Source organism: Ixodes scapularis, unplaced genomic scaffold (assembly GCF_016920785.2).
Source record: "Ixodes scapularis isolate PalLabHiFi unplaced genomic scaffold, ASM1692078v2 PGA_scaffold4__175_contigs__length_147842914, whole genome shotgun sequence".
In the NCBI taxonomy this organism is placed as follows: Eukaryota; Metazoa; Arthropoda; class Arachnida; order Ixodida; family Ixodidae; genus Ixodes; species Ixodes scapularis.
Window position 1 is genome coordinate 88,103,670 of NW_024609879.1, and position 12,446 is coordinate 88,116,115.

The following is a 12,446-nucleotide window of genomic DNA, read 5'->3' on the forward strand; positions in this document are numbered from 1 at the left end:
CTTCTGTCGAATTCGAGGTTCACCTGGTTCGTCCAATTTCGCCGAAAGGTCGAAGGTTCGTTAACCTTTGAAACATTTTGACAAAATCAGACGACTTGGATTAAATTGTAAAAGCTTATCAATGTAAAAAAAAAAAAAATAAAGAAGACACGAAGTTTGATTTATGAACAGTGTCACCGGATTTCTACACGCAAGTTTCGAATTTTGGTTTTAAAAAAAATCCTACGGTAGTGCGTTTAAAATTTTATGAAACGATTACCAACGTTACGCGGTAGAGAACCAAGAAAATCAAACAAATGTTTTTAAAGCTTAGATTGTTTATTAATGTGAAACAACAAAACGATAAACCCGATAAACATTGCGCCCCCTCTTATCGTGTTCGCCAGCTCGTTTTCGATGTCCGCGGATGCGCAGAATGGTCGAACTTTATGTTAAAAGTTCGACCCTGATAGAACTCGGTCCTCAGGAGATTTGCGACATCCATATATTTGTTTTCACTTCAAGAACCGTAGTAAAACAAATTCCAGCTCCTCGCTGACCATTACTAATTTCTCCCGTTTGGTACAGAATTAAGATATATGGTAAGTTCACTCTAGATTACGTATATGTCGTCTTATCAAGACGTAGACGTTTCAAACGCCAAAAGCATCGGTACTTAATCTGACAATCAACTTCGCGCAACGTATGAACAATGCGTAAAACTTTTTTCTTTCTCTTTTTCTTCTAATGCTAGACACACAGAAGAACGCACAGTGCGCACACATTGACGACGTCATCAACCGGCGCGGAACTGGTCCACACAATTGGCCGCGCAAATATCGACCAGGACCGGAAATTACGGCGATCCTGGAGGCCTGGTTAATGACTTGGAATCCGCCAAGGACACTAAGCTCGTTTTCGGCTCAAGCACCATAGTCAAAAAAAAAAAGTTCGGCTCGCCGCGGACTGTTGCCGATTTCCCTCGTCATGTGGTAACGTACTACCGTGATGACTCGCTAATAGAGTTTTAGGGAACAGTTTTCGCACATAGGATACGGTACGACGGGCATTCCGGAACAAACTGCGCATGCGCTGATATCGGCGTCTGACGAAGAATCAGAGTGGCTCATTTTCGTATAGCGACAGTTCAACCGCAGATGGCCACCACGAACTTGAACGTCAAACCGTGAGGAACTGCCCTCGCAGATCCCAGCCAACGTAGCGGCGTCCATACCCAGCCACGGCCAAGTGCACGCAACGGCGATGCATTCATTCAGCGCCTGACCCTCGACTCCGAGACCATCCATTCATTGCCCCGACGGATCTAGCGGGGCTGCCAAACGCGCGAATTCACCTCCCACCCTTCCTGCACATCAGCTCCGCCACAAACAAAAAAAAAAAAAAAAAAAAAAAAAAAAAAAAAGGGAGGGAGGAAAAAAAATCATAACCCGAAAACCTCCTCGCAAAGCTTCGAACTAACAAAAAGCAAAGCACCGCAGACAGTCGACGTTCCCGAGCTTTTCCGACGAATAAAAAGTTCGTCCCCCAAACGGTGCCCCACTCGCACAGCAAGGGCCTTCCGTCGACGCCTCGGTCATCAAGAACGACGAGGCAGGCCAAACCAACCAATAACACCACTTCTAGACCCACATCCGTCCGCAAGGCCAACGTCTACACTTGCGCCACAGCGCGCCCGAGCGAGACCAGATGCTGACTCCGCTCCACCGCCATCCCCCGGTCCAATCAGCGAATCAAACGTCCTTCTTCAAAATAGACCGGCAACGCCACGATTCAAGCCAGACGCCATGAAGCCGAAGCACAACACCAACCACGTCCGTGGTCCCGCCGTCACCGTGGTCATCCTCATTGCCACGGCATCCGTCCAAGCCACCTTAGCTGAGGGCACATCCCTAACGCACAGGTCGTACCTGACACACGACGCCGCCTTGTCTTCAGCGCTGTGGCACAGCCTTATCGGCACGTTACCGTCCAACACGTCGTCAGTACTGGCAGTCGTCCTCCGCGAGGCGCCTCTACGGCCCCGTTTTAGCCAAGAGCAAGCTCTTCTTGAACTCCAGTTCACCGGAGCCACGACACATGGTCTACGTCTGGCCCTCGAAGGCTCACAGCGACGGCTCAAGCTCCAGTCCACCGACCCAGACAGCCCATCGTCCATTGTAGACGTCGCGGGAGTACCGCGAGAGGTCATTCTCCACTTCTCCACACCGGCAAGCGATGTACCTTCAGAGCAGCCCACGGAAATCCACGTCTTCCTCGACTGCCAACCACAGCAGCAGCTGTCCCTCTCGCTGCCGCTTCGAGACATGGCACGCCAAGCGACGGGTCTCAAGGTCTTCCGGGACAAGCGCCTTCGCGTGGACACCCTGCAAAACGTTCCTCTCGTAGACGTCCTCTGGAGGGCCTCCACCTCTTGCCGTCGCCGGGAGGCCTCTAGTCTTCCAGATGTTGCGGCAGCGACGCCCTCTGAACCACCACAGCGGGACGTCAACTCCAGAGGCTACGGCGGAGAGGACCTCAACGACAACCGCCTCGCCACGCGGGCCTTGATCGACCTCCTGGAACTTTTGCAAGAGTCCAAGAAGGCTGTTGAAGTCCAGACGCGAGCGCTGCTGATGCTCACCGAAGTCCTGTCCCGATGTCAGTTCTGCCGTTCGCGAGGCGACGATGACGACGTCATCAACATCGGCGTCGCGGCTGTCCAGTGCTCGGAGAAGCCATGCTTCCGAGGAGTGTCGTGTCGCGACACCAGGTCCGGATTCAAGTGTGGCCCGTGTCCTCCTGGTTACGCGGGCGATGGAGTCACCTGTCGCCGGACCAACCGGTGCAACGAGCAACCTTGCTTTCCCGGAGTCGAATGCAAAAACGTGGCAGGAGGAAGCGGATTCGTCTGCGGGCCCTGCCCCGAAGGATTTCAGGTATCCTAAAGATTGCTGGTAGACTGCAATGTCTGAAAGCGTGGATGAAGCCGATGAACTGCCTATCCAAAAACGTGATTGCAAATGTTGCTGTAGACGGTAAACATTAGCTCGCCGTCGTCGAGTATATAGAACACAAAGAACTAACTGCCCATATAAAAACGATATTGCGAGTGTTGCTGTAGATGGCCGCCCCAGCTCGCCCGCGGTCTGTTGCATCTTTGAGTATACAGAAATCGTTTTACGCTACCTCGCATATCCGGGGGGAACCTGACCTAGCCATAGGAATCCGAAGAAACCTTGACCAACAGCCCAGCTTCCAGAGCAGCGTTCTCGGGCGCTTTATACGCGAAATTACGTTCGCGCAGGCCGTGTCCAATGCAACGCTCCCAGCTCGACAAGGTCCAACCTCCCAGGGCTCTAAAGGTGCACGCGTGTCGCGCTTATGATAGCAGCGGACAGACTTCCCCTCAAAAACCTACCTTTTTTTTCACCGAGGACAATACGAACGCGCCCGCATTAATTTTTTTATTCAGGTTGTAATACCCAGCTCGCGCTTTCGAGCTTCGTGATCACCCGGAACATACAAAAAAAATAATTAAAACAAATACAGTAAACCAATACTAACTCGTTGGTGAACTGCAGTTAAGTCGCTTACTATAAAAGGCCGGAGTAAACCTTAAGAGACCGCCAAAACTGAGCAGGGCGGACAAGCAGGAACCGCATCGGCGGCTCTACTTCCCGTAATTCCTAAATTATTGGACCGGTCCCCCTCTCCATCCCGGCGCAAGCGTGTGAAACGCACGCCCCAGATCGCGTGAGACGGGCCGCGGAGTTACGCTCCGTCAATCGATAGAGACTCTCCCAGGCCGCCTCCTGCCGGTCACAAGATCGATTCTCACGACTGCATGCGGCGCTCTGTCTGCGCGGACGGCGGCCGTCATGCGCTGTTCCCGTCTCCGCGGATCGCGACCTCGAGGCCTTGCCCCACTTGAGCGACACGCGACAAACACCGCAAGCCGACACGACTAACGCGAACTGTCAGCGAGCTCCCTTTCATACGCTGAAAGCCGCAGGCGCACAGCTAATATACCGTACAAAAGACGGTCCGCGTACACTGTCCGAGACCTGTCTCTACCTTGTAGGACGGTCACATGGGTCATACAAATGATATGCACGGCCCTTTTACGCCCCGCTAAACACCAACGTTTTGTGTGGCACCAAACACAGACACCAACAAACAGTCAAGCTAAAAAAAAAAAACGCACATTTTTGAGTTTGGAGGAAAGTTAATCACGAAATCCTGGGCATAAGGACGTCGCCCCCGGGCGCCATCTCTCTCCCTCCAACAGGGCAACGGTTCCCACTGCGAGGACGTGGACGAGTGCGACGCGGCCAACCCGTGCCACCCGCACGTGGCTTGCATCAACGAGTCGCCCGGTTTCCGCTGCGGGCCCTGCCCCCGGGGCTTCGAGGGCGGAGAGCTGCGCGGGGTGGGCCTGGAGTTCGCGCGCAGGGCCAGACAACACTGCCACGACCTGGACGAGTGCGCCGACGGAAGGAACGGCGGCTGCGTCCCGCACTCGCGCTGCACCAACACGCCGGGCTCCAGGTGACCACGTCCGACAGAGGGCGCTTCTATACGCCCACTTCTAGGTATTTTCTTATTAACTGATGGCAAGGGGGTTTTATAGCCCCACTTTCTGTGCAGTGCGGAGTGAATATACATTTCACATTTAAATATTCTAAGCTTAAATGGTAAAACAAAATGGCTAGGTGGCATAAGCTACCGCCCGATCCAAAGTGCTCAGCCGCATTCATCCATCCATCCATCCTTCTATGCTCAAAAATCGCTCATTACTCTAGAGGAAGCATCTACATGTCATGAGTCCGATCTGTGTGGACAAAGGTCGTCTGCGAAAGGTATCTGGCGAACGATGTCTGCACGCGCTTAGCCGCAGGGCGCACCACTATACGACTGCCAGTAAACGCTCCTCGTGATCGCTGACAGGGACATGAATCGAAGGACGTTTTATATGGGAACGCTCCGCGGGCCTTTCTTCCTCGCGTTCGTCGGGCGGCATGACGTCACGATATCACCTTACCTCGCGGTGTCACGTGACATCCATCTCTCCGTCAAATTTAGCCGGGGAAAGTGACGTCAGTTTCCTATCGTGGAGCCACCTGATATCATGGCGTCACGAGACGTCAATTACCCCGCTAAATTGAGCGGGGAAATCGTCACGTTGTAACATAAAGTCCTGGTGCTGTGACGTCATGGAGTTCTGACGTCATAGGGTCACAACTTCCCCACTTAATTCCGATAGTAAGAGCTTCCTTTGCAGTAAACGGCATGTCTAAGAAAGAATTTTTTTTCTTTTTCTCTCGCGTCGCGTCCACAGGGTGTGCGGCGAGTGCCTGGAAGGCTTTATGGGCAACCAGACGGCGGGCTGCCACCCGCGGCCGGGCACCTGCCCGGACGGCTCGCTGTGCGACGGCAACGCCGACTGCCTGCCCAGGAGGGGCTCGGGCACGTACGCCTGCCGCTGCCGCGTCGGCTGGGCCGGAGACGGACGCCTGTGCGGCACCGACAGGGACCTCGACGGATGGCCCGACGCGTCGCTGCCCTGTGGACACCGGTGGGTTCGCGGAGGAAGGAGCCAACGTGCGCGTAGGTCAGGAAAAGGGGGCTTTGAAGCAGCCGAACCAGGGAGAACTCGGGTCCTCTGATTATAGCCGAGCCCCACTAGAGCGACAAACGGAAACAGCCGACACCGACAAGCCCCCAAACACGTGCAGCAGGGTATCTTTCGCAGGTTCTGCCGGCCTGCCAAAGGCGCCTTCGCGTGCATGCTGCACGTGTTTCAGGCTTGTCGGCGTCGGCAGGTTCCGTTTGTCGCCCTAGTGGGACTCAGGTATAGAATGCCTTGCTTTCGGTACGACCCGATAAAGTGTTGAAATTTGGGCGAGTTGGTGGTGTGCATTGAAGAAACTAATACCCGTGCCACACGGGCAACTCGAATGCCATTTACAACGAATGACATCTGTGTGATCGCCGAATCAGCTCGCAATCTGTCGCGCGTGGAATGCGCCACGCCCGGAGTGTCGCGCGCTGATTGGCCGTCCGCTCTAATGTCCTTCGTTGTAAATGGCATTCGAGTTGCCCGTGTGGCACGGGTATAACACCCTATTTACACGCGCATTCTTGACCGCGGTTAAGTGGCGTTTAGCTGCAGTTACGCTTAACCACAGTTACCGGATATATACTTTCGGACAGCTATTTCAAAAGGGAAGAGTGCCCGTGCACAGCTCCGATGGCCGCTCAAGATGCGCAAGAGCACTTGTGCCCATAGCTCTGACTGCGTAGCCACAGAACGTGGTTCAACAGTATAGTAACTGTGAGTAAGCGTAACTGCAGTTAAGAGTGTCCGTGCAATACCCCAGTCAAATGGGCACACTTGACTGCGGTTACGCTAAGCCACAGTCACCACACGATACTTTTGAACAACGTTCTGTCGCTGTGCAGTCAAAGCTACGGGCGCACGGGCGCTTGGACATCTTGAGCGCCCATCAAAGCTGCGCATGCGCACTCTTCACTTTTGAAATAGCTGTCCGAGAGCACGGTGAGGTAAGTGTGATGACGCGTAACTGCAGTGAACGGTGACTCAACTGCGGTCAAGGCTGCCCGTACAACGAGGGAATCATTTAGCGCATAACCAAAACGCGAACATCTGTCGAACTTTGCGTTCGAAATTCGAACCGGATCGACCTCGGCCTTCGGTAGGGTTCGATCGACAATCAACGCCCCCTTTTCCAACGGTGTCGTGGTGCAGGCGCTGCCGTGCCGACAACTGCCCGGGCACGCCCAACTCGGGCCAGGAGGACGCGGACGGCGACGGCACGGGCGACGCGTGCGACGAAGACGCCGACGACGACGGGGTGCTCAACAGCCCGGACAACTGCCCGCTCGTCGCCAACCCGGGCCAGGAGGACACCGACCCGGACGGACCGGACCACCTGGGCGACGCCTGCGACAACTGCCCCACCGTGCCGAACCCGGACCAGGTTTTGCGTTTGCTTACGACCGAGTTCTCGCGGTCTCTTTCGACGACGGAACACGCAGTGGCACGCTGGTGCCATCTATGAAGTGACTCGTAGGGCGAAAGTGTCGCCATATTTGAGTTGTCACTACTTTTGTCAAGCTAAGAAAGAAGGAATGAAGCGCGAAAACAAATGTCGGGCTGCTACCCAATAGATTGTAGTAAGAGATTTTCGGATGTTTTTAATGAACACGGTCGTAACCAGTCGCAAGTGTGTGAACAAGCCTTAAAAATATAGGAGCGACGAGTAATCGTTACCGGGCCTTCTGCTGTCGATTGCACGCTTCCCGCACCCGTCGGGAGATGACGCCGAGCAGCTCTATCCTCCTCCCCCGCGCAGGTCGACTCTGACGGCGACGGCCTGGGCGACCTGTGCGACCCGGACGCCGACGACGACGGCGTTCTCAACGAGAGGGACAACTGCCCGACGACGCCCAACGCGGACCAGCGCGACAGCGACGGCGACGGTCTCGGAGACGCGTGCGACAACTGCCCGCGCGCCAAGAACCCCGATCAGATCGACTCCGACAGGGATCTCGTGGGAGACGCCTGCGACGACAACATCGACAGGGACCGCGACGGCATACAGGTATGCACTACACGGTCACAGCGGCGGGGCGTTGTTTCTTTCGGATGACCGGCCTTCGGCACGCACGGTCTACTTTCGCAGAGCTTTCGTTGCGCGTGCACGCCAGTCAACTCCTTCAGCCCTTCGTTCGGGCGTTCCACACGCCCTCCGTCCGCTTGGCACCTAAAAGATGGAAATTTACTTTTTGCTGATAATTTAAACTGTATCTGTTTTTGTTTTCTTTGGTATTATTGAAATTGGGTGAAGTCCGAGTGCTCACTCCGAAACGAAATAAGGAGTGTCCCCTCAGCCAACTTTGTGGAACTATCTTTAGGTTTACCACGACGAATTGAACCTGAGACATCGTGGTAAGCTTTTACCAGCTCTCCTGCGCACTGACTGTATTATCTTTTAAATGTAGCCAAGCTGCATGCGGCAGAACGAACTTGTCTCTAAACTTCCAAACAGAGTTCTTTTTTTTTTTTTCTTTTTTTTTTTTAGTGTGTGGAGATTTTTTTGTGACGGGCCGCGTAAACACCGCACCCAGGACTCGTGGGACAACTGCCCGGACGACGCCAACTCGGACCAGCTGGACACGGACGAGGACGGCCGGGGCGATGCGTGCGACTTCGACAAGGACAACGACGGCGTGCCGGACTCGGCGGACAACTGCGCCCTCGTGTACAACCCGGACCAGCGGGACACCAACCGGACGGGCGTCGGAGACGCCTGCAAGGAGGACTTCGACGGAGACTCCATCCCAGATCCGCTGGACGTCTGCCCGGACAACAGGCGCGTCTACGCCACGGACTTCAGGTGATCATCGAGTGCACGGCGATGACCATGATCATGATGTTCGTGCGTCTTATGGCGCCACAGAAGTCGTGGATGGGCGGACACCGGGACGAAGATAAAGGCATAATTTTTTTACTGATTTTTGTAATAATTGTTAGTCCCAAAACATGCATCAATCACAAAAAAGTCACCAAAAAAAGTCTATGTTTTCGGAAAGAGCATACGTGTTTGGGCCACATTTGTCGCTATTCTCAAGCTCTTCCGTAAATATAATCAAAGAACAGGCTCTTGCAGCTAAATAAATCAACATCTGTCGAATGCGATCAACCAGGATTTCTAGCTTCAAACGCAAAACATATGCCTATTTGTTTTGTTTTCTTTATGTGGAGGGTTACACTACAATCGGTAACCAACAGACCAGTGTTCAACCCCCCTTCCCCTCCTTAAACGCAGTTTATCGATCTAAACCGCTGCATTTTGTTTTTGTTGGCTTTTCTTCAGGGCGTATCAAACAGTGGTGCTGGATCCCGAAGGAGACTCCCAGATAGATCCCCACTGGGTGGTCTACAACAAGGGCGCCGAGATAGTGCAAACCATGAACTCAGACCCCGGACTCGCGGTCGGATACCAAAAATTCGGAGGAGTCGATTTCGAAGGTGAGCCCTCTGCCCCCCGACCAGCACGCTGTCAGCAGTACGTCATGAGTCACATCGGGCCATCGGTATTGCCTCAAGCCTTGTCAGTCTCCAGACTCTCCATCTCTATGTTCATTCAGGAATGCTCTCAGTACATAACATACGTCACAACGGGCCATCGGTGTTGTCTTAAGCACTGTCAATGTCTCCATATCTCATTATCTTCACGAGTACTCTCATTGCCACATACGTGACAACGGACCATCGGCGCTATCTCGAGCCTTGTCTGTCTCCATTTCTCAGCGCCTTCACTACTCTCAGAACCACATCCGTCACAACGGATCGTCGGTATTGTCTTAAACCTCTAGTAAGTGCTCTCTGTACCACATGCGTCACAACGGACCAGCGGTGTTTTCTTAAACGTCACCTGTATCCATCTCTCAGTACCTTCAGAAGTACCCGCAATACCAAATGCGTGACAGACGGACCATCGGCATTGTCTCAATCCTTGCCTATATCTCCATCTCTCACTACCTTCGAGAGTATTCTCCGTACAACACACGTAACAGCGGATCAATATTGACTCAAGCCTTGTCCGCTCCTCCAGTGGCGTGTCATCAGCATCAGCTGGTCCGCTCTATGCACCTTTCCCAGGTACCTTCTTCGTGGACACCGAAGTGGACGACGACTACGTGGGCTTCGTGTTCGGCTACCAGGACAACGGCCGCTTCTACGCCGTCATGTGGAAGAAGAGCAGCCAGACGTACTGGCAGGCCACGCCGTTCAGGGCCGTCGCGGAGCCTGGTATCCAGCTCAAACTCGTCAATTCGGACACCGGGCCAGGGGAGACGCTCCGCAACGCGCTCTGGCACACGGGAGACACGCACGGCCAGGTACCTTCACGAACGCTGGCCCTGAGACTGGAAGCTCTCGGGAGTCTTGGCTGGCGGTTCCCTTTACTCCGCCGCGTGTTCCCGAAGGACCGACCCCGCTTTAGATAAATCACAGAAATCGACAGTCCATGTTACACTTTAATTCATAATGAAAGTGAGCGAAGTGATTAATTTATTCTGCGAAAGTATGAGAGTGGAGGCATGCATCAATCAAATAAAAGTAATGTTTGCCAATCGCTAAACAGGAAGCTTAACCTCTTTCAAGTCAAAATTAAAAAAAAAAAAAGAGTTATTGTGGGTCGTTGCATTTGAGTGAACAAAGGAGGGAACCAGAGCAAATTCAAAACGATTCTTTTTCTACTTTTTCTTCACCTTCATTTACCCAAAAGTCGATAAATCCACCACTTTCTTTTTTTACATTGATTTGAAAAATATATATATATATATTCTCACTTTCGTGGTGAATGACAATTTCGTGGACTGGAAGGCTGCTTTTAGCGATGTGTTCGAAGTGGGTTCGATAAAATTTATGGGGCCTGGCGGTGTTGGCGTCAAACTCTTCCGGTTCTCCCAGGTGCGCCTGCTGTGGCGCGACCCCCGCAACGTGGGCTGGAAGGAGAAAGTGGCCTACCGCTGGCTCCTGCTGCACCGACCCGCCCTGGGACTCGTGCGCCTGCGCGTCTTCGAAGGGGACCAGCTGGTCGCCGACTCCGGCAACGTGTACGACTCGACGCTGCAAGGGGGACGCCTCGGAGTGTTCTGCTTCTCCCAGGAGGCCATCATCTGGTCCGACCTGGTCTACCGGTGCAACGAGGCCCTCCCGGAGACCGCCTACAGAGACCTGCCCCGGGAGCTGAGGGCCAAGGCGCGGAGGGACAACGTCACCCCGTCCGAGCTGCCGCTCACGCCCGTGCCGTCCGTCAACAACAACCTCGTCTGAGCGGGAGTCCGCGAGCAATACCACCTACGAGACGAGGCCTGCTGCTCGTGACGTCACCGCTTGTGGATCCCCCCCTCCCGGACCCGCCCCAAGCGGCCGACGGGTCCGTTTTGGCGTCACCGCCTTCTGAAGCAAACTAGGCGGCTCTGCGTGTATCCGCTGGTGATGACGTAAGCGAAGCTAAAGGCGTAGCCCTCGTCTTCGAGGTGGTATTGGTCCGAGCAGGTGAAGGCCTAGCGGCGGAACCACTGAAACGCGTTCAACTAAGCCTCGCCCCCTCCCCCCCCCCCCCCCCCCCCCCTTTCCCTCATACCTCCGTAAACCCTGGTGCGGCTGTGTAGTTCAAAAGAAGAAAGGAGCGGAATAGCGCGGTCCTGACGTGCTCGAAATGGGCCATTCAGGGCGTCAGATTCTGCCCCGTGGGTTTACCCCAATACGCGTCCGAGATTTATCTGTCAATGGATAAAATGGGCTCGTACGCGCTACGCTCTGCATAACCTGTCAAAGGAGGAGAAGCAACAACCCCTGCGAGCGAGCCGATCAGAGCGTCGTAGACGTAACGAAGTTCCGCCGCTGGCCGCAAGTGGAGAGTTGTTGGCACGTGCTTCGCTACGGTCGCCGCAATTAGCTCGAGGGGTATGTACATTGCTCTCTTTGTCAAAACGACTGACAGAACAAAAAAAAAAAATTTTTTTTGTCGGTGAGGTTACGAAAAAGGGCGTCTTTCCGAGTGTCTTCGAATACTTGACTGTCAGTTCAATCTCTAGGTCTCTGAAGGAAATTTTTCGAAGAGGACTTCCTCATGTGTTAGCAAATTCCTTGTCTTTGAATGACTGTCCTTCGGGTGTTTCCGGTAAAGAAAAGTTTCCGCTCTTTTCTCTCTCTCTCTCTCTCTCTGTAGTTTGAACGGTAATAATAAAACCGATTATGTCGACCCAGCCATTTCCTGGCGCGCACTGTTCGTTTTTTCTTTGTACATGAATCTTTTATTCTAGGACGTGCGGGTTCATCACCGCGACACACGACGGGAATTCACAGTCAAGGAGGGCGCTCTAAGCGAAACGACGAGCTTACATCACGCCGATGATCACCACGGACGCCATGTTTTTGCAGCAGATAGCAGGAACCAAGAGCTGCATGTAACGCGCGCGGCCGAGCTCTCCTCGAGCTACGATTGGTGTGTCGTTGTGGTCGCTCCGTTCGTTCCCAAACGTAGCGAACAAGTTCAGCCCGGCTCAACTCCTTGCGTTGCGAACGAATACGAACCAAACGGTCGTTGGGCGCTTCGTTGCCACGGCAACTCGTCGATACAACCGGTTGCATTTATTCGTAGTCGTAGCGGTCGCTCTGAACGCAAGTGAATGAACGGGCCTCCTTGCCAACGTCACCTGGCGGCAAAGAAATCCCGTTATGCTATACGCAAGACTATACTTCGTCCACCCCTGAGCTGACAGTAAAAAGTTTGGGTAGACAGTTCCCATACCTCCGGTACCCCCGATAACGATACGACGCATCGCAAAGGCGGCGCCGCGGTATCGGGTATGTGACGGAAGGGTTCACGTGACAAAGGGCTGGCGGCCAATCGGTCCGGCGGGCACGT

General features: G+C 53.8%; 1 protein-coding gene across 1 annotated transcript; it reads left to right on the forward strand.

Moving 5' to 3' along the window:
- The first annotated feature begins 1,784 nt into the window (after window positions 1-1,784).
- LOC8053275 (cartilage oligomeric matrix protein) lies at window positions 1,785-11,655 on the forward strand. Its single transcript, XM_029984171.4, has 9 exons — window positions 1,785-2,915; window positions 4,268-4,527; window positions 5,318-5,554; window positions 6,749-6,980; window positions 7,356-7,604; window positions 8,131-8,399; window positions 8,880-9,034; window positions 9,668-9,906; window positions 10,481-11,655. Exons 1-9 carry the CDS (start codon window positions 1,785-1,787, stop codon window positions 10,844-10,846), a joined length of 3,138 nt encoding a protein of 1,045 aa, XP_029840031.2. The 3' UTR covers window positions 10,847-11,655.
- The last annotated feature ends 791 nt before the right edge of the window (window positions 11,656-12,446 follow it).

Coding starts and splice junctions, on each gene's coding strand:
- LOC8053275 (XM_029984171.4), top strand. CDS start 1,785: ATGAAGCCGAAGCACAACACCAACCACGTCCGTGGTCCCGCCGTCACC. Junction 2,916..4,267: donor CCTGCCCCGAAGGATTTCAG/GTATCCTAAAGA, acceptor TCCCTCCAACAG/GGCAACGGTTCCCACTGCGA. Junction 5,555..6,748: donor TCGCTGCCCTGTGGACACCG/GTGGGTTCGCGG, acceptor GTCGTGGTGCAG/GCGCTGCCGTGCCGACAACT.